The following is a 23,130-nucleotide window of genomic DNA, read 5'->3' on the forward strand; positions in this document are numbered from 1 at the left end:
GAGAAGTCAGTGGATGGCAGAGCCTTATTTTTAATGCTTTTAAAATCTTAATTTGTAAATTTTTTTAAAAAAAAATATTTTGATTTTTCACAGAGAGGAAGGGAAAGGGAAGAGAGTTAGAAACATCAATGAGAGAGAAACATCAATCAGCTGCCTCTTGCACGCCTCCTACTGGGGATGTGCCTGCAACCAAGGTACATGCCCTTGACCGGAATCGAACCTGGGACCCTTGAGTCCGCAGGCCGACACTCTATCCACTGAGCCAAACCGGTTAGGGCTGTAAAATTTATTAATCAAACCAGTTCAAATCAAAATTTGATGTAAACAACGTGAAATGAAAAAAGACAAAGACATTTTAAATAAATAACTTATTTATTCAAAATAGTTTTCTGACCTTATTCACAGTTTCAAGTTTAAAATAAAAGTGGGGGTAGAACCTATTCTTGGTCAACTGTTATCCAAGTTAAAGGGAAGTGGGTCCTTCAGAACACGCACTAACACGGAGAACTGCACGACGGCTGGTCTTCGGAAACCCCGCACTGTAGCTTAGAAAGGTGACTTCTTTCCGTGCCGTTCCGAGGGAAACGCCGTGGCTCTAACCACATGACCACCGACGTCCCTGGGATAAAGGTCCCCTTGACCTAACGTAACATTTATCCAAAATAATTGTGTCTGAAACCCACGTAGCTTAACATAGTCAACAACACTTACAGTGTGACGGCACCACCTCCGCTTCTGAGAGCAGCGTGGAGCTGCTCTCACTCTGATTCCGGCACTTCCCACGCGGATGGGGAGCTCGCTGGCCCTGTCTGTGGGGAATGAGGACGCTGTGCTGCCGCGCGGTGCCCACCGGAGCGGGTACCTCCCACGCGTTTAATAACGAAGCACCGAGTGGCAAACCGGCCGAGTGCAGAAGGCACAGACGAGGCACCTGGGGCGCGGCCCTGGCGAGTCACTGCACGGCGCTGCCCCGCGCAAGCTGGTCCAGCAGGTGGACGAGGACGTCGATCCTCTCCGGGAGGCTCGTGTTCTTGCTGGCGGTCGCTCTCAGAAGCTGGGAGTAAATGTGCTTGTTGGTTTTGAGGGCCACATCTTCTTCCACGTTATTGCTGGGTTAACAGAACAGAACAGGACAAAAAAAAAGAAGGGACGTAAACAGTGATGCCCCTATCCCCCGTCACAGTCCCCGTGTCTGCAGGGAGCAGGTGCTCCAGTCATGCCTGGTCCACACCTTGGGGATCTGCTGCTTGGGCCTGTTTCTAGACGTTCCTTTCAACACATCAATGAAAACCAAGGCCATTCCTTACACAATCGAGTGCCTGCCGCCATGTACAGGCAATGCTCCTGGCCGTGAGCAGAGCGGCCGGCCTGTCCCTGCCTCCCTGGCCTCTGCACTCTGTGGGGTGGAGGTGGGCAGACAGCACTGCCCCGCAGGAAGGAGTGTCCGAAGACACACGCTGGGAAGGAACTCCAGGGAGAGGCCGGCTGGGAGCTCCCTCAGCCGGTGTTCACATCGGAAGCATCTGGGGGCTGCCTCCCTGGAGCGAGAATTCCCTCGGACTTGCAGCCCAGACCCGACTCATAGGACTACTGCGCCTCCACCTGGCTGCGATGCTGGCGCAGCTTGTGTGAAGGCCCCGGGGCTGGTTCCAGCAGTTCCCACTGAACACCCACCCCAGGTCCTGGGCGCCCACGGGGAAGACGGGCCAGAGCACACCCGTCCCTCCCCAGCGTCGGTGCGGCGGCCGTGCGCCCCGCGGGCAGGTGCAGGAGGAGACCCGCACGCGCGCTCACCTTGTCTTCTTCTTGGCGGGAGACAGCAGCTTGATGGACTGGAGCAGCAGGAAGGCCAGCCGCGACTCGAAGATGCTGAGCAGCTTGAGCACCTCCTCTCTGTTCAGACCAGGAGCCGCGTCGGCCACGGGCGTCGGCTCCTCACTCTTGGGCTGCAAACAGGGAGTTCCTCACCAAGTTTCCCAGCAGCTACAGTTCACGCTGAAGCGATGGGACTGGGTTCCATGAACCCAGCAGCTTTAAAGGAAAACCAGCGGCCAGCACCCAGCTCTTTCTTCAGGGCCGGCCGATGGGTGCGGTGGCGGCGGAGGCAGAGGCTGTGAGCAGCATCTCCTCCTCTGCCCGCCCAGCATCACTTTAATGAGCTCAAACACAACACAAACTGTCTCACAACTCACAGGCACCTACGAAGAAGAAACTAACCCTGAACGAAGATCTGACTCTCCACCATCAGACGCAAAAGGAACAAGATGGCGATGGGTCCCCACGGGGCCTGACAAGCTGGGGCCAGGAGGGCCGCCGGCCGGGGCAGCACGGGGGCCCCGGGGAGGTTCCCGCTCGGGTGGCAGCAGCAGGGACGCCGGAAGCCCACATACCAAAGGGCACCCCCGAGCCTGCTCAGCCCATTCACCGCCTCACTGCTCCCGGCAGTTTAGCAGACATTACAAGAGGGCACAGCCCTTCTTTCTCTTAGAAAAACAAAACACACACAAAAGCAAAACTTAACAGACTGAACACCAGGGCCTTCCTAACCAAGGTCTAAGTGGTTATTTTAAAATGTAAAAGATACACTGCAACTTCAAGAGTTAATAACAATGCCACCAAGAAAACGATCTAGGTCACTGAGTGTTTATGCAGAGCTGACACATGTATGTTCGTATATACAGGGTGGGGCAGCCAAACAGCTGATTCTTGTATTGTTATTTGTTAACTGTTGTATTATTCTCCATACAGACAACTGTAGACCTATGTTTGCCCACCCTGCACACACACATATGCCCCCACATGCCTGCTACATGCATTCACCCCTCAGCGTAGACATGGAACACAAGAGAGCACCCCCTTCTCGCTTACCTGGCCCAGCTCCTCCACGAGCTCCTTCCTGATGAGCTGGAACGCGTGCTTAGTCCTCACCATGATGTCAAGAGCCCCAGAGAGTGTTTTCAATTTCCCGACGTTGCTATTCTGACCTAGAGCGTGAAACACGAAGTGGTCGTTCCTGTGCGTGGAATCCAGACCCCCAGCCAGTCGATGCGCTAATAACAAGTCTGACTTTCAAACGCTGTCAACCTTCCTTAGTAACGACCCGAGGAAAGCGTTTCCTAGAGCAGCGGTTCTCAACCTTCCTAACGCCGCGGCCCTTTAATACAGTTCCTCATGGTGTGGTGACCCCCAACCATAAAATTTTTTATTTCCGTTGCTACTTCATAACTGTAATGTTGATACTGTTAGGAATCGTAATGTAAATATCTGATCTGCAGGATGCATTTTCATTGTTACAAATTGAACATCATTAAAGCATAGTGATTCAGCACAAAAACAATATGTAATTATATATGTTTTCTGATGGTCTTAGGCGACCTCTGTGAAAGGGTCGTTCTGACCCCCAAAGGGGTCGTGACCCACAGGTTGAGAACCGCTGGCCTAGAGCAACAACTAGTCCCCGGTTCCCTGCCTCTCCACTTGGTCCTGCCGAGCGAGCACAGCTCTTTGGCGTCTGGTTCGAGTGGACCAGCCGGGAGAAGCCTGCGGCACGAAGGCCACCCCACCGCGGACCAGGCCCATGTTGCTGGGCAAGTCTCTGTGGCACTAAGTACCAGGTGTCCCACCAACTTGCTGTTCACAGCAGCCAGACCAGCTGAGCCAGGATTCGATTCACTCTCAGACCCGAATAAACTTCATCCACCAGACACCACCAAGCTCTGCCCCACCCTCGGGAGCTGACCTGGCCCAGCGCCTGCAGGCGGCCTGTTCCAGAAGCCCACCCCCAGCCTCTGCATCGGGGTGTGTTACAGGGAGTCAGGGGCCGCCTCTCCTTTCCCGCTGCTCCCTCATCCCAGTTGTCCGCGATGACTCACATCTTTGTCTAAACTGACCTGTCACCATTTTTTTCAAATATGGGCTCCTGGGCTATGGTTCAACATTTCTAGTCACCGAACAGAATCTAGTCCATTTCTCTAAGTTTAAAAGGCACTCTGGTCTCTACCCAAAGTCACTGACTGTGGGAAAAAGAACAAACAAAAAGCCCACTCCTTATGCCCGAGAGAGACCGCAGGTCTGCCTGGCTCTAGGCCAGGGGTGGGCAAACTTTTTGACTCAGGGCCACCATGGGTTCTTAAACTGGACCGGAGGCCGGAACAAAAGCATGGATGGAGTGTTTGTGTGAACTCATATAAATTCAAAGTAAACATCATTACATAAAAGGGTACGGTCTTTTTTTTTTTTTTTTTTTTAGTTTTATTCATTTCAAACGGGCTGGATCCAGCCCGCGGGCCGTAGTTTGCCCACGGCTGCTGTAGGAGAGCCCAGCCCAACGCCGACGCCCACTCTGAGGAGGGAGACGGGACTTACTGCTCATCTGGAACTCGGCGAAGGCCACCCGCTCCAGCTGCACCCGCAGCAGCTCGCAGGGCGTGTCCTTGAGCAGCTGGAAGAGCCTCCCCGCTTGGCCGTAGTGCAGGTCGGCCAGCACGCGGTGCTGCTTCCGGAGGTACTCGTCCCCGACCTGGAACCACAGGTGGAGTGAGAGCAGGGGGAGGTGGGGCTGTGCCACAGCATCACCTAGTCTCCGCCTGGGCCACGTGTGATTTCAGTGGCGGTGTTTGTATGTGTACAGTTTTAGCTTCCACATTGAGGCCTGCGCTCCACCTCTGGGTCACTCAGGAGTCAACCCCGTTCTGCACATGGATGCCACTGTCTCAGTGCACTCGCTGAAACGACCATTCTTCTCCCCTGGCTTGTCCTGGACTGTTAAGCTCGCTTCTGCCTTGAGACTATGAGGCCACCTGAGCAAACTGGAATTGTGGTTAGGGGCCTCCTGGGGGCAAAGGGAGAGTCGAGGGCCTCAAGGACAATCATCTCAGGATAAAGGCCACTCAGAAGGAACCCTAGCCCAAGGGAGCGCAGAGAAGTGCGTGGAGCTGAGCTAAGAAAGGCCGACCCGAGGGACTGAGTGGACTCTCGCAGGAGCACACAGCCTCCCTGGAGGCAGCCCTTGCAGCCCAGGCCTCAGGGACGGACGCAGGCACACAGGCACCTGAGCACCAGGCTCCGTGCACAGACTCTTCAGAGATTAGTTCTCATAGGTTCAGCCAAACAACCCAAAAGTCCAGCGATCACTGCAGGGATGAACAAACCGTGATGTAATCACGAAGATTACTGCGCTGAGGGAATGAGCAGCCACACGCACCACCTAGAGCAGCGGTTCTCAACCTGTGGGTCGCAACCCCTTTGGGGGTTGAACGACCCTTTCACAGGGGTTGCCTAAGACCATCGGAAAACACATATATAATTACATATTGTTTTTCTGATTAATCACTAGGCTTTAATTATGTTCAATCTCTAACAATGAAATTGGGGGTCACCGCAACATGAACTGTATTAAAGGGTCGCGGCGTTAGGAAGGTTGAGAATCACTGACCTAGAGGAACCTCAACGTGATGCTAAGGAAAGGCCACTAAGCCACAGAAGAGAACGCACAGTATAGCTCATTCTACACCGTTCACAAGCAGGTAAATGTGTACACATTGCCCTGGCCGGTATGGCTCAGTGGGTTGGGCGTTGTCCTGTGTACCAAAAGGTTGCCAGTTTGATTCCTGGTCAGGGCACAGGCCCAGGTTGCAGGCTCCATCCGGGTTGAGGTTGTGCAGGAGTCAACCGATCGCTGTTTCTCTCTCCCTCTCCTTTCCTCTCTAAAAATCAACAAAAGATCTTAAAAAAAAAAAAAAAAAAAAAAAAGACCATATTGCCCGAGTGGTAGAACACAGAGAAGGCATAGAAAATGCAGGATGGTGGCTACTCTGTGGGTGTGGGGAGGTTCCACAGGGAGGGGCGCCCAAGGGCCCTGTAGCACTCTTCCACCCTCAACCTCAAGCCGAGCATGCAGGGCTTTCCTTCTGGGACTCTTTCCCGTACACGTTCCCCTAAGTCCCTACGTGCTCTACTTCACAATAACAAATTTCGAAGATGGGAAATGGGTACTTCAAGATTTACACAAGGCTACTCTTACAAAGCCTAACTATATTTTAAAAACCAAAACACTACACCCAGGCAAATATATAATTTTGCAAACTAAGACCCAATTGATTATAGTACAGAAAAATATGTGGCATAAGAGGGGGAAAATGCCTACTCGCCAACTTTTTCTAAGTAGCTAACAGAACAGGAGGCATTTGAAGAAGATACTGAAACATAAGAAAAGCACCCGGAATACTTTTAAGCGGACCTGGCCCTGAACGTAACCGGGAGAGCACTACCTGATTCCGCAGGCAGCTGTGGTACATGGACGCCAGCCTGTGGTGGATGGTGGCCGCTCGATACTGACAGAGGGGCTGGCGGGCAGACGCCGAGTCCACGTCGCAGTACTTCAGGGACTTCATCATAGCTTCACTGACCTCTTTTTCAATCTAGTTTTAAGGGGGGAGGGGGGGGAATAAAAGAGACAACCTCTGACTTTATATGAGGAAGTGAAGAACATGGAGCTGCTCCCAGGGAGACGCTCAGCACCTGTCAGGCTCACTCGGCGGAAGGCTCCTGCCCAGCCCGGCGGCCCGTACCTGCTCCTGCGCTTTCCTGGACAGCGGCGCGTAGTCCTGCTGCAGCGTGGCCATGGTGAAGTAGGTGGTGGACAGCTCCCAGTTCACCGAGTCCCAGACGGCAGGGTGTCTGTCTCGTGTTCCCAGGGACCTCAGCGCTTTCAGGTAGTAGTCCACGGCCTGGGCGGAGGAAATCGCGTCAACGCGCCCCTCTTCCCAGTCTCGGGTGGTGACTGGCTTTGGGGAGGACGTGTGGAAGGACCGTGTTGGGGAGGAAGGCAGCGCTGTGAACAAGCCTCACGGAGGAAATGTATGCAGCTCTGAAGTACAGGCTCCCCTGGACTGGGAAGCAGAGCGCTCCCATGAAACCCCTGGTAAGCCGAATGGTGTAACAAGACGCAATTACCATTAACACAGGGAATTTTTGAGGGTTGCCAGACCTAACATTGAGTGCATTTTTATTCCGTTCACTATGATCAAAGCGCTTCATTCCGCACGGGTTACGTTAAGGGTCAGGTCACACCCTGAGCTCTCCTAGGCTTTTCTGACTCTCAGGACACAGCTCACTCAGGGACGCACAGTCAGCGGAGATGTAGCTCAGACGCTGAGTGTGGTTCGGGAGGGGGCCTAGCTGGGACTCTGGCTGCCTGGGGCTTGGGGCGCACACTGCCTCAGTAACAGCTCACTGCAAAGCGAAGGCTGAGTGCTTTTTGCACTTTTCCCTTTCATTCTAAAAGCAGAAGTCCTCTTCAGGTTTCTCCTGGCAGTGAAAGCAGGCTCCCATGTAGATCTTTTGTAAAAAGGGGGCTCCCTGTACTCGGTTAAATGTGTGCTTGCTTTGGCACCTTCTCCAGCACTGGGTGTGACCACTTGCCAGAAAGTACTTGATAATTTAATCAGTAAAAGAAACTCAAATTTTAAATCCCTTAAAAGTTAAAATTTTGCTTCCATATTAAACATTTACTTTTTCTACACATACGAATTTCTTGTTCAAGTTCATTTGTCCTCCCTTCTATGGGGACAGTGTGTTTTCAATGATTCCTAACTGCTATACACCAAGTTTATTAACCTTGGATCTATCCTGTGCTATAGATATTTCTCTTAGATGGTGGTTTGCTTTTCAATTTTGCTTTCTATTGTGTCCTTTAAAAACTGTACTTTTGCACATTTAAGTTGATCCATCTTTTACTTTGTGATTTCTGCTTGTTACGCTGGGAAAGTTCCTTGCCCAGCCATGAGCTGATTTCCCTGGTACCTTTACAGTTTCACCTGTTCATTTCCATCTTTAATCCACCTGACGTTTACTCTGGTTATGCCAACACACTTCACCAAAGATCACCTTTTGCGCACCAAGCCAGTGTCATCTCCAGTCCTGAGTCCCTAGTACACTCAGGCCTGTTAGAGTCTCACAATGGTCTGTCTAGTCCTGTGACAGCCCACGGTTTCATTACTTTGGTTTTACGTTATTTTAGTGGAGCAATGGCAAAGGTAAGTGGCAGTTAGGTATGAATGGACGAACCCATGAACAAATATGTTACCTTGTTATAATACAAGCCTTCCTCTGGTGAAAATTCACGTTTAAATTCGTCCCCTGCGCCGCAGTGCGCCTGTGCACAAATCCGCATGAGCCTTCCCGTGTTACATAACAAGAGGGCAGCATTTGTAGCATCATCAATTGACTCGAAGTTGTGAATTCCTTTCTCAAAGCAAGAAAAGCTCTTTTTCCACAACTGTTGCTCTGCAGTCGACACACTTTTGCTCACTTCATGAAAAAACAAAAACCTGTGTAAGCAGGCACCTGCGGAAGCCCGCTGGGTCTCCTGATGGATCCTGAGGACGGGGCAGGTCCAGCAGCGCCCGCCCTCCCCACCCCTGCCATGGCCGACTGGGCGCCTCCCTCACCCTCACATCCAACCCTCACATCCATGCTGAGGGTGATTGTTTGGAGAGAGGTCTCTAGAGCGGCAATTAAGGTTAAAGGAGGTTATAATGTGGGGCCCAAACCCAACATGACTGGAGCTGTTATAAGAGAGACACCAGGGACACCCACAGAGAAAAGACACAGCAAAAAGGTGGCCGAGGACAGAGCCTCAGAGAAAGCCAACCTGGCTGGCACCTTGGTCCTGGCCCCCCGCTTCCAGGGTGGGAGAGATCAGTGAGTGGTCTAGGCCACCCGCCGGGGCTCTGTTATGGCAACCATGCACACTCAAACGCAGCCCCCTCAGCAGCAGCTGGCTGGTGCCACAGCAGCAAATAAAGCCCGCTGGCACGGCACTGCCTTATGAAGACTGAGTTTAAGAGCACAGTCTGTGTTTCCTAATTTCCTAGCATTCTGACTTCCCCTTTCCATGCTCCTTCACTGACTTACAAAGTACAGGTTCTTGAATCTCAATAAATATATATAACATATAGTAAAAAAGACTTTTTCTTAAAAAGCACAGGTTCCCCCACTAGCTATAAACTCTTTGCCTCTAACATCGAGCACGGTTTATAGGTCAAAAAACGTACAACCTATTCGCCTTCTATCTCAGCCCTCTCCCCGCCTAGGAACTGCGCATCCTGCCCCCTTCTAAACACCCACCAACCCTACAGCCCTGGCTCCTTCCCATGGCTGCCTCTCAGCCTGGACAGCCCTCCCTTCCCCACACCTGCCTGCTGACGTCCTACGTGACATGTACCCATCTGCTCAGACCTCACCAAAGCTTTCCCAGTCACTGAAACTTCCACACACGCCTCTCTCCCAACCATCGCAATGCGCCTGCACTTATGGCAGTGCAGAGAGGCACGTTCCCATCGGCCTCCTCGCCTCAGAGAGATCCTGCAGCCACTGCGTCCAGCACCGGCCTGGCCCAGCTCCAGGACTTAAAACCAAGCGCCACAGCTCCTTGCCTGAGCCAAGATCCAGGTGACTTTCTGACAGAAGAGGCAGTGAAGAGCGGACTCCAAGGGATACTCACCCACTCGCTCACTCTGTAACGCAGCAGCCTGGTTCATATAAAACACCCCGATTTCATTCCTAATGTTGCCCATTCTCTTCAGCACTTGCACGTAGTGTTCTGGATTTTGGCTTTTTAAGTCACTAAATTGCAGGATTTCATTGGCAGCCTCATAACATTTACAACTAACAGAAAGTTGACTTTCTAAGTCTGTAGACAAATCAGTCGCCCATGCAAATCCTTAAAAGAAAGGAAACGTCGCCGCTGTGATTATGCAAATCCTACTTCCTTAGTATCCAAGTAATCTGACACTTTTAAGGTAATAAAATAAGTAATTGCAATACAGTATAAATATACTAAGATTCAATCAATAAAACTAAACATTTAAGCTTCGAAGCAAAGATCTCTTTATTTAAGAAACTATTATTTTCTTGGGACATTACTGTTTGATTAAAATAAATATTTTCCTGCCTAGAAATACCAGCCAATGCCGTGCCCCAGCTTCCACCAGGTGCGCCTGCTCACCGGTGAGGGCCTGACGCTGTCGCTGACACAGGGGAACCGCCTTGCTCTTTCACGAATGGGAGCAGATCCTGCAGGAAAGCTCTGCAGCTACCGGGGCTCATGGACTACAACTCTTGCCAATCAACGTCAGACTCACTGAAGAAGCTGCGGGATGGGCCCTCAGACTCAAGCTCGCCACCTAGTGGGGACGGGAGTAAACTTGGGTGCAGAGCCCCAAATTCAAGGGGAAAAAGAGTAGCTCCTGATGCCACCCAAATGCTTGAGAGAATGTCGTTCTCACAACGACGTATTATAAGTCCAATGAAAAACACACCGAGGCCTTTCTCACGTCAAAAAGCACACATTTTATTCTAGAATAAAATGAGGGGCCTGCTGCTGTGGGCTACGTTTTCCTGTCTCCAGCTTAAAAATCGGACAACTCCAAACAGAGTGACATATTTAGTGAGACTACCAACCCTGAACTAAGTTTAAAAATGATCTCAGTGTCTGAGCCCCGGGAATTATTCAGAAGGTAATCCATCTACTTCTACCAATGCTATTGCTTTTCTAAAGAAATCACGGCCTGGTCAGCAGACTACAGTTTTATTGAAAAACCTCCTGAGAAGACAAGTGCAGGAAGTCAACGCAATTGTCTGAGAGCTTGTTTATAGTTAGTTCTAGTTGTATAAGTAGCAATTATAAAATACTTCAAAAGCATTTTATAGACACACACACACACACACACACACGAGCATGCTCCACATTAAAACTGAGAAATAAGGACAAAGAGCAGCATCCAGCACCAACACGTCTGCCCCTTTTCCCACAGTCCCCGTGCAGGAACGCGGGGTCCCGCCGCCCACCTTGACAACTGGACTCCCGGTGGAGGCTGTGCAGTATTTCCTGGTCCTCCTTCGTCTGGTAGTTAAACTCCTCCAGGTGAGCCGCCCGGTTGTTGGCGTTCTGGGCCAGCATCAGCTGGATGTCACCGCAGAGCGTCAGGTACTGGGACAGGAACAGCAGCACTTCGGAGAGCATGTTGGTGCAGAGGCAGCAGTAAGTGTCTGTGGGGAGAGTGGGAAGGAGGAAAAGTGCATCATGAACACAGTAAGTGTTAAGAAAATCTGCTACCAGCCGTATCCACTCTAAGTTAATTTTATATCAGAGAGCAAACATGGCTTCATGTATTTCAAAATGAAGATGTCATTAAACCACTTGGAGCAGAAAATAAAATACTAAGTGACACCCAAGATGCAAAAGGTGGTTTTAAAATTCAATTTTACAACAGAAGTAGGAGTAAAACTTTACTGACCCAGATGTCTTCTGTCCCCCTCCCAAAGCCTGTGACATGCTCATCCGCAGGGGCTCACCGTGGCTCTGCAGAGCTAACTTGATGTACCGGAGCGCGCGTCCATATTTCTGCAGGCTCATGGCAGCGTCAGACAGCACGTAATAGGCTTTAGATGACTTGAGGATCAGCTGGAGCTTCATTTTATGTTGCCAGGAGCCAGGGGTCATTCCGGACTGGCTGGAGCAATTGCCCTTCTGCAGGGAGCCCACTAGGACACGGGGAGAGGCAGCACGTTTCATGTTCACGTGGGGCACCATGAACAAGTAGTTTCTGCTTCTTAATAGCAGCACTCACTCCAGGCTCAGGCGCTACTGTTGTGACAAGACTGGTGAACACCACGCGTCAAGGAACCACACGGAGGGAAACTGTTTCCACAGACGCTCTGCGTTTCCCGGGCCTCCGCTCCCAGCAGCAGCGGCCGCCACTCTTTCAGGGTCACTGACGTCACTCCACTCACCACAGACACCCGCCTCCTGCCTCCAGTCTGCCCCTGAGTCTGCCCGAAAGCTTACCTTCCGAAAGCCGGCTTTATTCACGGCGGAGCCCTGCTCTGAAGCACTGAAACAGCCTCTCGCTACTTACTAAGTCGTGATAAGCATCTCAGCCCACTTCCTGAGCCACCTTTTCTCAGTCTCACTACCCAGCCCTCCTCCCCTATTATCCATCCATCAGTCACAGCCAGGGGACTGCTCGCTGCCCACCTCCGTACACTGGACCGCTCCTCTAGCAGAACAGCCTTCACTTCAAGTCCAGCCTCTTACACCTTCCTCACCCAACCAATGATCACACTGTGCCACGCACTATGCCAGGCACCAGAATCGACATGAAGTGACGTGGCCTCTATCCTAGGCGGATCCATAAACCTCTTCTGGGGACACGTGCAAGCTCACACATAACAAACTGCCGTGGGGACCAGCCTCCCCCATCGCCCAGCCTCAAGATTTCTCATTTTGATCAGATACAACACGAGTCTTTCAAAGCGATGAACAGTCTCTACTATGGTCTTACTCGTGAATGTATTTCTTATCCCTACTCTATACACATTCTCTGTGTGAGGCATGTGAGAACACCGAAGCTGACTAAGGTGTCTGTGCAAGCACAGCTGACGGTGGGGGAAGGCAGGCCTAGTGGCAGGGGACCCAGTCCTTCCGCTGGCCACAGAGGGGAGCATGGAGAACCTGACCAGGAGCTGGGTTTTCAACAGCTGAGAGGGGGAGGGAGGGAGGAAGAGACAGAAAGGCATTTCAGAAAAAGCGCCATGAAAAGGCACAGTGTCTACATCCTGGGCGATTCTCATCGTGTCTGGGTTCGAGCCTGGCACCCAGAAGTGCTACATAAATGCTGGGGAGACTCCCCCCTTTTATGTCATGAAGAGACGCTCCCAAAACACTGGGTATTATTGCCAACACACAGATTTTCAAAACATTTTTGAACTGAAAAAGATTTTTAAAGGGGGAGGGGATAAGGTTGGAAAATAAATGTAAATTAGATTAAAATAAACCAGAAACTCAGACTTTTACTTCAAAACCCACATGTTCGTCAGGAAGTGATGCTCCCAAAATGAGTTAGATGACCTTCTCAGTGACAGCTCTGGCTTATCAGGTATTTCCCCTTATTACAGGGGTCCTCAAACTGCGGCCCGTCGAAAACATTTGTTTTTTCACTTCAAAATAAGATATGTGCAGTGTGCATAGGAATTTGTTCATAGTTTTTTTTAAAACTATAGTCCGGCCCTCCAACCGTCTGAGGGACAGTGAACTGGTCCCGTTTAAAAAGTTTGAGGACCCCTGCCTTATTAGGTACTGCCCCGAGGCAACAGCGGCTAGAAGCGGGGCAGGGCTTACCAGTACACTGTCCCAACCCCCTGAAGTAGGCACAACTGTTGTCTTCACTTGGAGTGAGCCTAGCAGAGCTGCATGCGAGCCAGGGGTGGGCCCGGCTGCTCGGAAACCCCTTCGGCTCTCGCTGAGGTAGGGGTGTCTCAGAAGCACCCGAGGTTCTCACTAGCGACACCCGTGAAGGACCAAAGCGATCCGCTGTTTTGCTTTGAAGGACCGGACATTTCCCCTCCTTTCCACTCACATGTTCTCCTCCTGGTCCGGCAATGAATGCCTCACTGACTCAAACAAGTCGGCTGCTGGCGAAGGACTAGCATCTTGTTCTACGGAAAAGGCCTTATTTGCACATCAATTCAACTTACTTTTGTCCAAAAACAAGGCCATCTGCTTCTCCAGACCCTCAGGACCCCCCCTTGCGGATTCATCTTCATATTTCAATGGGATTGGGGTGCTGGGGTCAGCTGCAGGGAGGTCGCTTTCTTTCTTAATGCTGCTGTCCACAGATTTTAAACCCTTTAAAGCAAAGAGACACAGTTACTGTGCCTGTAACTGAAGCTCAACTAGAAACTAAATATAAGAAAGGATCTGGACTACTGAATGCATTTAGGAGAATTTATATTTTAAAAACTACATTTGACCTGAAAGAGTTGGAAAAAGCTAATTTTCACTTTATGCTTCAGGGAGAGAAAACCCACAGCAGTAATCCCTCAGACACCAACAAACTCACCTCCAGAACATAGCTAAGCACAAGTCTGCAGCGCTCTTCGGTGTCATGGCAAACTGGAAACGCACAACTGGGCTTCAGAAACAAACATTTAAAATTATTACTATGCGACCAGTGTGACAAATTCCACACCTCTCAGTTCCTGGGAATTACTAAACCTCTAGAAATCAGTAATTTCAAAATGTGCTTGTGTACTCAGCTTAGTGAGGTATTAAGGTTAATGTACTGTTTTAATTGCAGATTCAACTGATATATAATAAGCATCATCAACACAAATCCTGCTTAACAAAAAGATCTTCCGGCATACGTGTTGCTTTAAGTACTTACATTAAAAATTATTCTACTCAACAAAAAAGTGAATGTGAGTAGTAATGTTTTAGATAAATGTACACCTAATCTCCTAGGTCAGCTCAACTTCTAATCAGCACGGACACTGGATAGCACAGCTACCACCACCATCAACGAGCAGCAAGTTCAGCGTCACCAGTGGTCTCGCTGTGTCCCTGATGCTCCCTAGGGGCAAGCCCAGGGAACAGGCCCCACCCACTGAGTGGTGCTCTGTGGGAGGGCCCCTGCAGGGCACTTCCTTTGGGCGAATCCCCAGAGGCTGGGTTATGCTGACTGGACTGCAGAGAAGCGAGCACAGGTGAGTGGTCTGTCCAAGAGCAGAGTCCGTGTTGGGGCCAGGGCTCTGGACGATGCTCCGTTTTAAAAAGGACACAGAGCCCTGGCTGGTCTTGCTCAGTGATTAGAGCGTCGGCCCACCAACTGAAGGATCATGGATTTAATTCCAGTCAAGCGAATGTGCTCGGTTGCAGGCTCGATCCCCGGCCCAGGTGGTCAGGATGCATGCGGGAGGCAACCAATCGCTATGTCTCTCACACATCAACATTTCTCTCTCTCCCCCTCCTTCCCTCTATTCCACTTTCTCTAAACATCAATGGGAAAAATGTCCTCAGGTGAGGGTTAACAGAAGGGACGCTGAGAAGGCCAAGCCAACTAGAGACGTTTATGTGAATACTGACGACATTTCTGGAGTGCTTCAGAGGACAGAAAGTGTTCCCTCTGTGAACAACTGTAACTACACGTCACTCTGTCTTTAACTATCATCTAACTCAGGGGTCCTCAAACTTTTTAAACAGGGGCCAGTTCACTGTCCCTCAGACCGCTGGAAGGCCGGACTATAGTTTTTAAAAAAACCTATGAACAAATTCCTATGCACACTGCACATATCTTATTTTGAAGTAAAAAACCAAAATGGGAACAAATACATTATTTGTATATGCATGTGGCCCGCGGGCCGTAGTTTGAGGACCCCTGGTCTAACTGCTCCATGAGCCGGGGGTCTTGGTTACAATGCAACAACGCCATCCTCTGAGAGGCTGACTGTGCGCGCTCACCCACTGTTGTTTTTCCACTGGGACCACTTCAATACACACTGAAACATGCTTACTCTGATCTGATGGATGGATTTGTACTTCTCTGGAACTGACAATTCTCCAACAGACTTGATGATGGCCACTGCTTTGTTGTCGTCGGGAGGGTCAGAGCTGGTGCAATAGGACCCATTTTCATCGCTGTCTGGCATCTCCTCCTCCTCCTCACTGTAACTTTCGTCAGAATTCTCATTTAAGGGAGACTCTGAACTTTCTTCTTTTTTAGGTTCATCCAATTGAAAGAGTTCTGAAAGCATGTAATTGGCTGAAGCAATAATCTTATAAAAAGAAAGAAAAGGCGTGACTGTCATCAAACCTGAGCACTCTCAGGTGGAAGGAGCTTCGCTCCAGGAGCTGCGCACACAGGCTGCCCCCAGCGCAGACCGGGCACAGAGCGGCCCCGCCCGTCACCAGCACCCTGAGGCTCTCTGACATTCTCCCGGGTTGTGTGTTCACTTCCTGAAATTATCCCGTCCCAGCGCTCTCTCTTAAAAAAGGTGGCAACTGTACTTCACTGGAGACTAAGTCTCCGGGTACAGAGTCCTAACTGCATTAGCAAGTGTCCTCCCTATCAACCGAGAAAAGGGAATTTCTCTCCATAAGCTATAAATTACATGGGCAACTAGTATTTACTATGCAACCTATGGCCCCGGGGGAACCCCCCCCCCACTAGCTTAATGAGGGAAAAGTCCACTGTGGTATCTCCTAAAATGGGCATGTATATATTACTGTTTATTCCACTCTATTATTTATTATTCAGTGGTTCTAATAACATTTAATAGTTGTAAAACCATTTTCTAACTGTCACATAAACTACTCAATATCCATCAAACACCACCCCTTCAACCAGCAATTAGATATTTAAGTGAGAAACGGTTTTGCCATTTTTCTGCAAAAAAAAAAATTTTCTCTTGGTTTGGGCTCTAGAATAATCTTTATCTCTAAACTGGATGTGACTATAATAAACATTGGAGCTTTAAAAAAAAAAAAAAGGTACAGACTACAGACCTTCTTGATTTAAACAGGCTTCAACTAACCTTACACCAAAAATACAGACAACTGAGGGCATGGGGGTGTAAAATGGGAGGCTCATGGCTGAGAGATCATTCTAAGAGATGCTTTTATTATACACTGATGTATGGACTGTGAACCTTACCCATACTAACAGTGATTAACAAGATCCGTCTGTGTAAACAGATCTTAGAGACCGTAAAAGTGGTTTCCCCTACCAGGAGTGACAGAGCGAGGGAAAATGCACTACACACGAGTCCTCCCTTTACACAGTGCTAGCCAAGAGGAATGCGACATGAGCGCACATCACATGACAAAGGTTCCAGCAGCCATGTTCACAACCTGGCTGGCCTAATTTTAATATTATCTTTGATTCAATTAACACATAATGTGTGCACACACAATCCTAAAATCCAGGGTGTACTTTACGCTGAAAGCACACTTAACTCAAAGCGGCAGCTTTTCAGTGCTCAGCAGCCACATGGGGCTCCCAACACCCTCCCCAGCACCCCCTCCCCACCGCCCCGTCCCCCAGACACGGAGAGGCAGCTACACACTAAGGCCAGTGGCTTCAGTGCCAGGCACACCCGTCAGACCGCTAGGCTGTTCTCACAGAGCACACAGGTGTCACTCTTACTTGAGGGTGTCTGCTTTTGTCCAACAACTTAACACAGTTGAGAAGCAGCGTTCTGATAGTTCCGTAGTGTTTCTTATTTTGGTTCTTCTTCATCATCATGTTGCAGGCAACCCTAAAAAAACATTTGTATCACCTTGACGCCCACTCATCATTCTCTGCAAGGTTCAAGTGTAGGCTGCCCCCTTTCCTCCCACAGAGTAAGGGCCACAGAAACAACCAAAGTTACCCTCCCTGCAAGTTTTTTTTGGTGTAGACTGTGTGTGTGTATGTGTGTGTAAATATAAATACTTGGCTCGGGGGATGTGGCTGTGCACTTTACAATCTTACAAAAGGCTACTCTTCCTTGTTTTCACTGGCGACAGCACTCACTTGTATAAGAGAATAGCCACCGGCATTGTGAACGGGTTTTGGTATTTGTCTTCAGTTTCTTCACAAAGAGTCGTGAGATCATAGAGCTTCACTATGTCACTGCCACTCGCTGCAAAAACAAACAAAGGAACCTCATTTTCCAGGAGCCACTCAAATCCATTGGATTATCATTCGTTCAAGAATTCGCTCACCTTTAAAGAGCCAATAGGTATGTCCTTCTTTGGTGCAATTAGATTTCAGAAAGGATAAAATATTCTGTGCAATGTCTTTTATGACTTTAGTAGAAAAATTAGAGTTTTCCAAATTGGGAATCTCTTCTGTCTTTATCATCTCATACTTCTGTAAAACACAGAGAGGGCGGGTAAGAGAAACCTCGGCAGCAGCACTTCTCTTCCTGAAAAGCGAGCACATGCATAAGCCCTGCAATCAGAGACCTGTGCAGCCTGACTGAGATGTAACCAATGGTTTTCCATCTTTTTACGGCTCCCAGAGGGATCTGACCCACCGGTCAGCAATGCTGTTCATGTACCACAGGAGTCATTCTCAAGGGAGAGCCATCACCCAACTGTGAACCACGAATGTAGGCATGATCTCATTTCTGTCCTCACCTGGAACAAACCTCCTGGCACCCTTTCCTCTATCTACCCCGATGGCTCTCAACTGGGAAGAGGGTTACCGGAGGCAGACTTCACCCCTAGACACTAGAAGCACCTGGGAAGTTTCTCCAGGAAACACCACCCTTCCCTTTACAGAAATGGAGCCTGGGGTGGCGGGGGGCGGGGGGGTGCGGGCAGCAATGTGTAAAGGCGCATGGACAGCACCACCACTGCTCTGAAAGCACCTCCGCATCGTGTCCCCAGCCTGCCTTCTGGTCACACTTCCCCAAACGTCTCTGCCCACATTTGAAATACTCCAAGACTAGGGACTCCAAACCAACTGGGAACCTGGACCCCAGTCCTAAGGGTGGTGCTCGTCCCTGGCTCAGCTACCGCACTCCTGGTTTTTACAGAGCTTCTGGCCGCCTTCCCTCGGCCTGAAAGCCTCCCCGTTCCCCTGCCTGGGAGAGGTTCCGCTGTTCTCGTTTACTGCAGTTCCTTGGGGAGGAACTCAACAGGATCTGGGCAGAAGGCACCCCACTCTGTCTCTAGTCCCCTCTGCTCTAAATGCCTGCAACTTCAACATGCTCAGTGGGCATTTTAATGCTTTCCCCAAACTGCCCAACGATAACACATCACCTTCCCCACCTGAACAGATTCCACCTTCCCACCTCAGGCAACACCACCAGGATGCTGGCCCTGAGCACCCGAGCCCGGATTCCCTTCCCCTCCTCCTCTCCCCGCTCTCATTCAATGCTGCCATGTGGGGGACGGTGCAAATGGAATCATCTCCAAAGTCCCCTCCATCCTGAAACACTGGCTCAAGCAAATGCATTGCTGGAGAGCACGGGGTTCCTGCTAGAGCTTAAGGTGGAGTCACTGGGCTGCAGCACGACGGCTAAGAGCACGGCCACGGGCAGAGACAGGCTCCAATACTGGCACCACCACTCACTAGCAATGTGGCTCTGCGTGACTCACTTGAGCTCTGTGACTCTCAAGTCTCCCTTTCCATCCAAAGGGATACTAGCATACGGGCAGCTCAGAGCTGACACGGGCACCAATAAGACAATGCCTGCAACGCACTTAGCAAAGTGCTTGGGACTAAGAGCACTCAATAAACCGAGCCATTATGACTGCCGCCAATTCTCAGTACTTATTAAGTAGGGGGACATGACGTAGTAGGAGGACATTACGTCACTCCTAACAGTAGTGCATGCCTAGCCCGTCTTTGTCTCCAAACCCTCCCAGGCTGTCCTACACACCATCCCCAGATTATTATTCCAGCACACGAAGTTCACATCCCAGATGCAGAGCGTCCACCAATTCCAGGTTCCCAACTGAACCAAGTCCACACTCAGCTCAGCATCAAGGCCCTGGGATGTGGCTGACCTTCCCAACCTTTCTGCTACAGAAGGCTTGCTCCCTAACTGGACGGATTACCAATCCCCCATTTACTAACACTTGTCTTTTAAGATCCATCTGGTATTTTGGGGGACGCTATCTCTCATTCAAGATCCAGTTAAGATGCCACTTCCAGGAAGTCTGTTTTTCAGATCAAAAGAGAAATGACCTCACCCTCTACAAACATCAGACTTCTGTGTGCGCATCACACTCCAGCGCTCACCCTGCGTCTCCTGCTTCCTCTTTGCACATCACTTCCCACTGATCCTATCTTTCCGAGCCAGGACCACACTCTATGTTCTCCCCCAACATTGATAATGGGGACAAAGTGCCTCCTCACAGCGCATGCTCAGCAACAACGTGCTATAAGCGACCTACTACTGTGGCCTCTCCCTGAAACTGCATATACTGAGCAGATAACTGAGTCCTGAACCAATGCCTCCACTGTATGGACACTGTGACCAGCATGGGTGCCCGGCATTAAAATGACAGTTCTATGGCCACAGTGCAGACTCAGTGTATTTATAACCTTCTCACAAATTACCTGGAAAATTACCCTCCTGTGATATCTAGAATTCTACCAACAACTCAAATGTGGAAATGCTCGAATTCCAGTTTATTCACGGCTACCTTCCTTGCCAGAAAGTACACCCGGGGTTTTCAGGGCCTTAACACTTCGGTGAGGCATTGTTCTCTGCACCAGGCTGCTCCTGAGAGGTCATGAGAAGACGCGCCGTGTCTCACCTGTACAATCCCGTTTACATGGAAACACATCACCAGCTCCGGCACATTACAGATCAAGTTGTCCAGCCAATAGTCAATTCCAGTGAGCACATTGATTGGTTTGTTGTTATCCCTAAAATGGAACATTTCTGGTGTTATTTGGTTTAATTAAGATGTTTCACAATGAATCACCTGAGACTTATTTCTCCCATTTAACTATTTTCATCTGTGCTCCCTACGTGGGAAATGCCATATAAGCTTTGCTGATGAAATATGCACACGTAGCTGTTCTATTTAACATCTTTGCATAAGCTCTGCTTGCTTCTCTAACTGGAACCCATGAGAGTTTTCAGCAGGAACAAAAGGAAAGATGGCAGCAGGTGACTGTGGGCCCACTGCACGCTCCTCCAACAACCTGCGGTGAAGACTGCCCACCTTGCACGCTGCCGCCCAAGTCGGAACCACCACTGGCCAATGTGAGCACACACACCTGGAGCATTAACAGGACGCTGGAAAGCCGCCTCCTGCACCGTAAATAAATTCTACCACACTTTCACAAGTGGCAGACTCAGATGTAAGACGAGGCCAGTACAAGACCTCTGAGTCCATTCATCAAGGACCAGGGAGAACCAGCTCCAGGGCACCCAGCATTCCCTGAGAACAGCTCCTTCTTGGTTGTGCATTTTAATTCTAGCAGGAGGGGGAGGGATGCCCAGATCGATGGGTGAGAGCAGATGGACAGAGGTTTTAAGGAAAACGCGCGTGGTTTACCTGAGACGTAAGCTGACTGCTGGGTATCTGCCTCCTCCAAATATAGGCATGTTGGAGCCAACCAACATATGTATATCTTCAAACGTCCACAGAATATTCCGAACAAAATCATTTTTAAGACCCTTTTATTTAAAATAAAATTGGAAAGGTGATTATATAATAGACAGGAGAGCTGTAATTTCCCCCCATGATCCACAGAAAGACTAGAACAAAGAAAGGACAAAGGAGTCGAAGTGAACATGACAGAGCTGTAAGGTCAGAGCTGTTTAGAAATGGACTTTCAGGATCAAGTAGATTTCCCCCCTATGAATTCCAACGGAGACTAGTTTTTAATGACTAGTAGGCTGGGGCTGGGTGTCTCCACGTGGACACCCTGGGAAGCATACCTGACTGTTCTCCCCGTCATTGAATAAAGTAGTCAGGTTTTGTTCTTTGGGGGCTGAGGCCAGATGCCCCACTATGTATGAGGGTTCGAGAGGCTCACTTCCCTGTGAAAAGTGCAAGGATAGGAGTGATTCTGCTGCCAGAGTTCTTATCAACGGCCTACTGTTAGAGTATCACCTAAGCATTCAAAGCAGACACCTCAAAGCTACTGCTGTCATCAGGCTAAGACATAGTCCCACCTCTCGTCACTGGTGGCTTCCGACAGCTCTCAGCTATCCCAGCCACTGCATCGAGCCAATCACATTTAGCTCGCACTGAGAAAAGATCGAAGATTACTTTAGCGTTCAAAGTTTTAAATTTTTCTCTTTTTGGGGTAAATTTCAATTCCATTAACCTTTAGCCACCCCATCTCCATGCAATTAAAACATTCCTGAGAAACTCCAGCCCTATTTTTGAGACACCCGTCATGATGACAGCCTCTAGTTTTGCATTTGTAATGTGTTTCACAGACCACTAGTCCTGGGATACTTGGTAGAAATTTCCAGAGTGAGTGGTGACAAAGGCTACTCGCTGCAGACTTGCGTCTGGAGAGTAACAATGCTCACGAGCATGGAAAAGCCTTTAAGACAGTGGTTCTCAACCTTCTGGCCCTTTAAATACAGGTCCTCATGTTGTGACCCAATCATAACATTATTTTCGTTGCTACTTCATCACTGTCATGTTGCTACTGTTATGAATCGTCATGTAAATATCTGATATGCAGGATGGTCTTAGGCGACCCCTGTGAAAGGGTCGTTTGACCGCCAAAGGGGTCGCAACCCACAGGTTGACAACCATGACTCTAAGAGGTTCTGTAGTAGAAAATCGACTTCCCCTCTGTGTGACCAATGTTCTCAAACTGACTTCATCTCAGGACACGTTTAAGTCAATACATCCTGTGGACTGTACTTTGAAAAACCCTTTTAGAAAGAGGAACTTTTGACAGTGGTAAACTCAGCCCGCCAGTCAGTTTTCCAATCATTAGGCAGCTGCCATTAAGACAGATTACTTTAAACCGAATGTCAATGCCACAATAGTCCCCAAGATGGGGATGCTTATGTGCGCACACACCGTAGCCCGTGAACTCTCACTTCTCGTCCTAGGCGGATGCTAATAGGCTTAGCATCTGCCTGCAAAGAAGTGCACGTGACTGTACGCACAGGTTGTGTGTGTGTGGGTGGGTGCGCATGCATCCATCTCCAGCACTTTTGCTGTGTCCTTAAAGAATACTATAGAGCTTCAAACTTTATTATTTATTACACAGACAAGTTATTTACCTGTGGACCAACTCCCAAAATCGTATTTGCCAGGTAGTTGCTTTAATTAGAGTTTGGGCTCTAGGTTATGATGTTCCAAATAAAGATCTGGCTCTCAGGCCATTATAAAGATAACTATTTCACCTATTTCAACTCTAATACTGCTTAACCCAGGCCTCAAACTGGTGGTTTAGGTTTGGGGAACAAGAATTCATAAGGTGGTGGCTTGCAGACAAAAATAAATCTCTAAATGCTGAAATTTAGGCTGTATAATATGTTCTAAAAACATTCTGTGAAAGATTATTTTTATGGCAGGAGAGCTCTTCCCGGCACATGGCATTGCTCAGACAATCTGACTGCTTTGAGGCCATCCTGAACACGCGTGGAACATGTGGACACAGTGCAGTACGGCTCGAGAACAGGCCTCTGAAGTCACAAGGATCTGAACACTAGCCTGGACTTCACCAGCCATGAGACCAGGGACAAACATCTGCTCTTTATGAGTTTAGTTTACTTGTAAAATGCCACCATCAACATTGAACACATACCATAACACATATGCAGTACTTTATACCCATGGCGTCAAGTGCAGGGCATAAGAGGCAC

The 23,130-nt window shown here is 49.4% G+C and overlaps 1 protein-coding gene across 5 annotated transcripts in view; it reads right to left on the bottom strand.

Moving 5' to 3' along the window:
• Positions 1-349: 349 nt before the first annotated feature.
• EDRF1 (erythroid differentiation regulatory factor 1) overlaps positions 350-23,130 on the bottom strand; it is a 29,419-nt gene continuing 6,638 nt past the window's right edge. Inside the window, exons 7-25 of one of the 5 annotated variants that reach the window (XM_059661753.1) lie at positions 21,232-21,333; positions 20,846-20,967; positions 20,096-20,207; positions 17,546-17,693; positions 17,355-17,463; positions 16,986-17,097; positions 15,355-15,615; positions 13,905-13,976; positions 13,540-13,690; positions 11,359-11,547; positions 10,852-11,052; positions 9,506-9,724; positions 8,087-8,310; positions 6,570-6,728; positions 6,270-6,419; positions 4,366-4,519; positions 2,869-2,984; positions 1,795-1,946; positions 350-1,109 (exon numbers count right to left, since the gene is read on the bottom strand). In XM_059661753.1, coding sequence (XP_059517736.1) covers positions 953-1,109; positions 1,795-1,946; positions 2,869-2,984; positions 4,366-4,519; positions 6,270-6,419; positions 6,570-6,728; positions 8,087-8,310; positions 9,506-9,724; positions 10,852-11,052; positions 11,359-11,547; positions 13,540-13,690; positions 13,905-13,976; positions 15,355-15,615; positions 16,986-17,097; positions 17,355-17,463; positions 17,546-17,693; positions 20,096-20,207; positions 20,846-20,967; positions 21,232-21,333 — 2,910 coding nt within the window. In that variant the 3' untranslated portion in view covers positions 350-952. Of the gene's footprint in view, positions 1,110-1,794; positions 1,947-2,868; positions 2,985-4,365; positions 4,520-4,542; positions 5,133-6,269; positions 6,420-6,569; positions 6,729-8,086; positions 8,311-9,505; positions 9,725-10,851; positions 11,053-11,358; positions 11,548-13,539; positions 13,691-13,904; positions 13,977-15,354; positions 15,616-16,985; positions 17,098-17,354; positions 17,464-17,545; positions 17,694-20,095; positions 20,208-20,845; positions 20,968-21,231; positions 21,334-23,130 lie in introns of those variants that run through there. The other 4 variants (XM_059661755.1, XM_059661756.1, XR_009448289.1 and 1 more) reach the window with 4 other exon arrangements.

Source organism: Myotis daubentonii, chromosome 13, assembly GCF_963259705.1.
Source record: "Myotis daubentonii chromosome 13, mMyoDau2.1, whole genome shotgun sequence".
NCBI lineage: Eukaryota > Metazoa > Chordata > Mammalia > Chiroptera > Vespertilionidae > Myotis > Myotis daubentonii.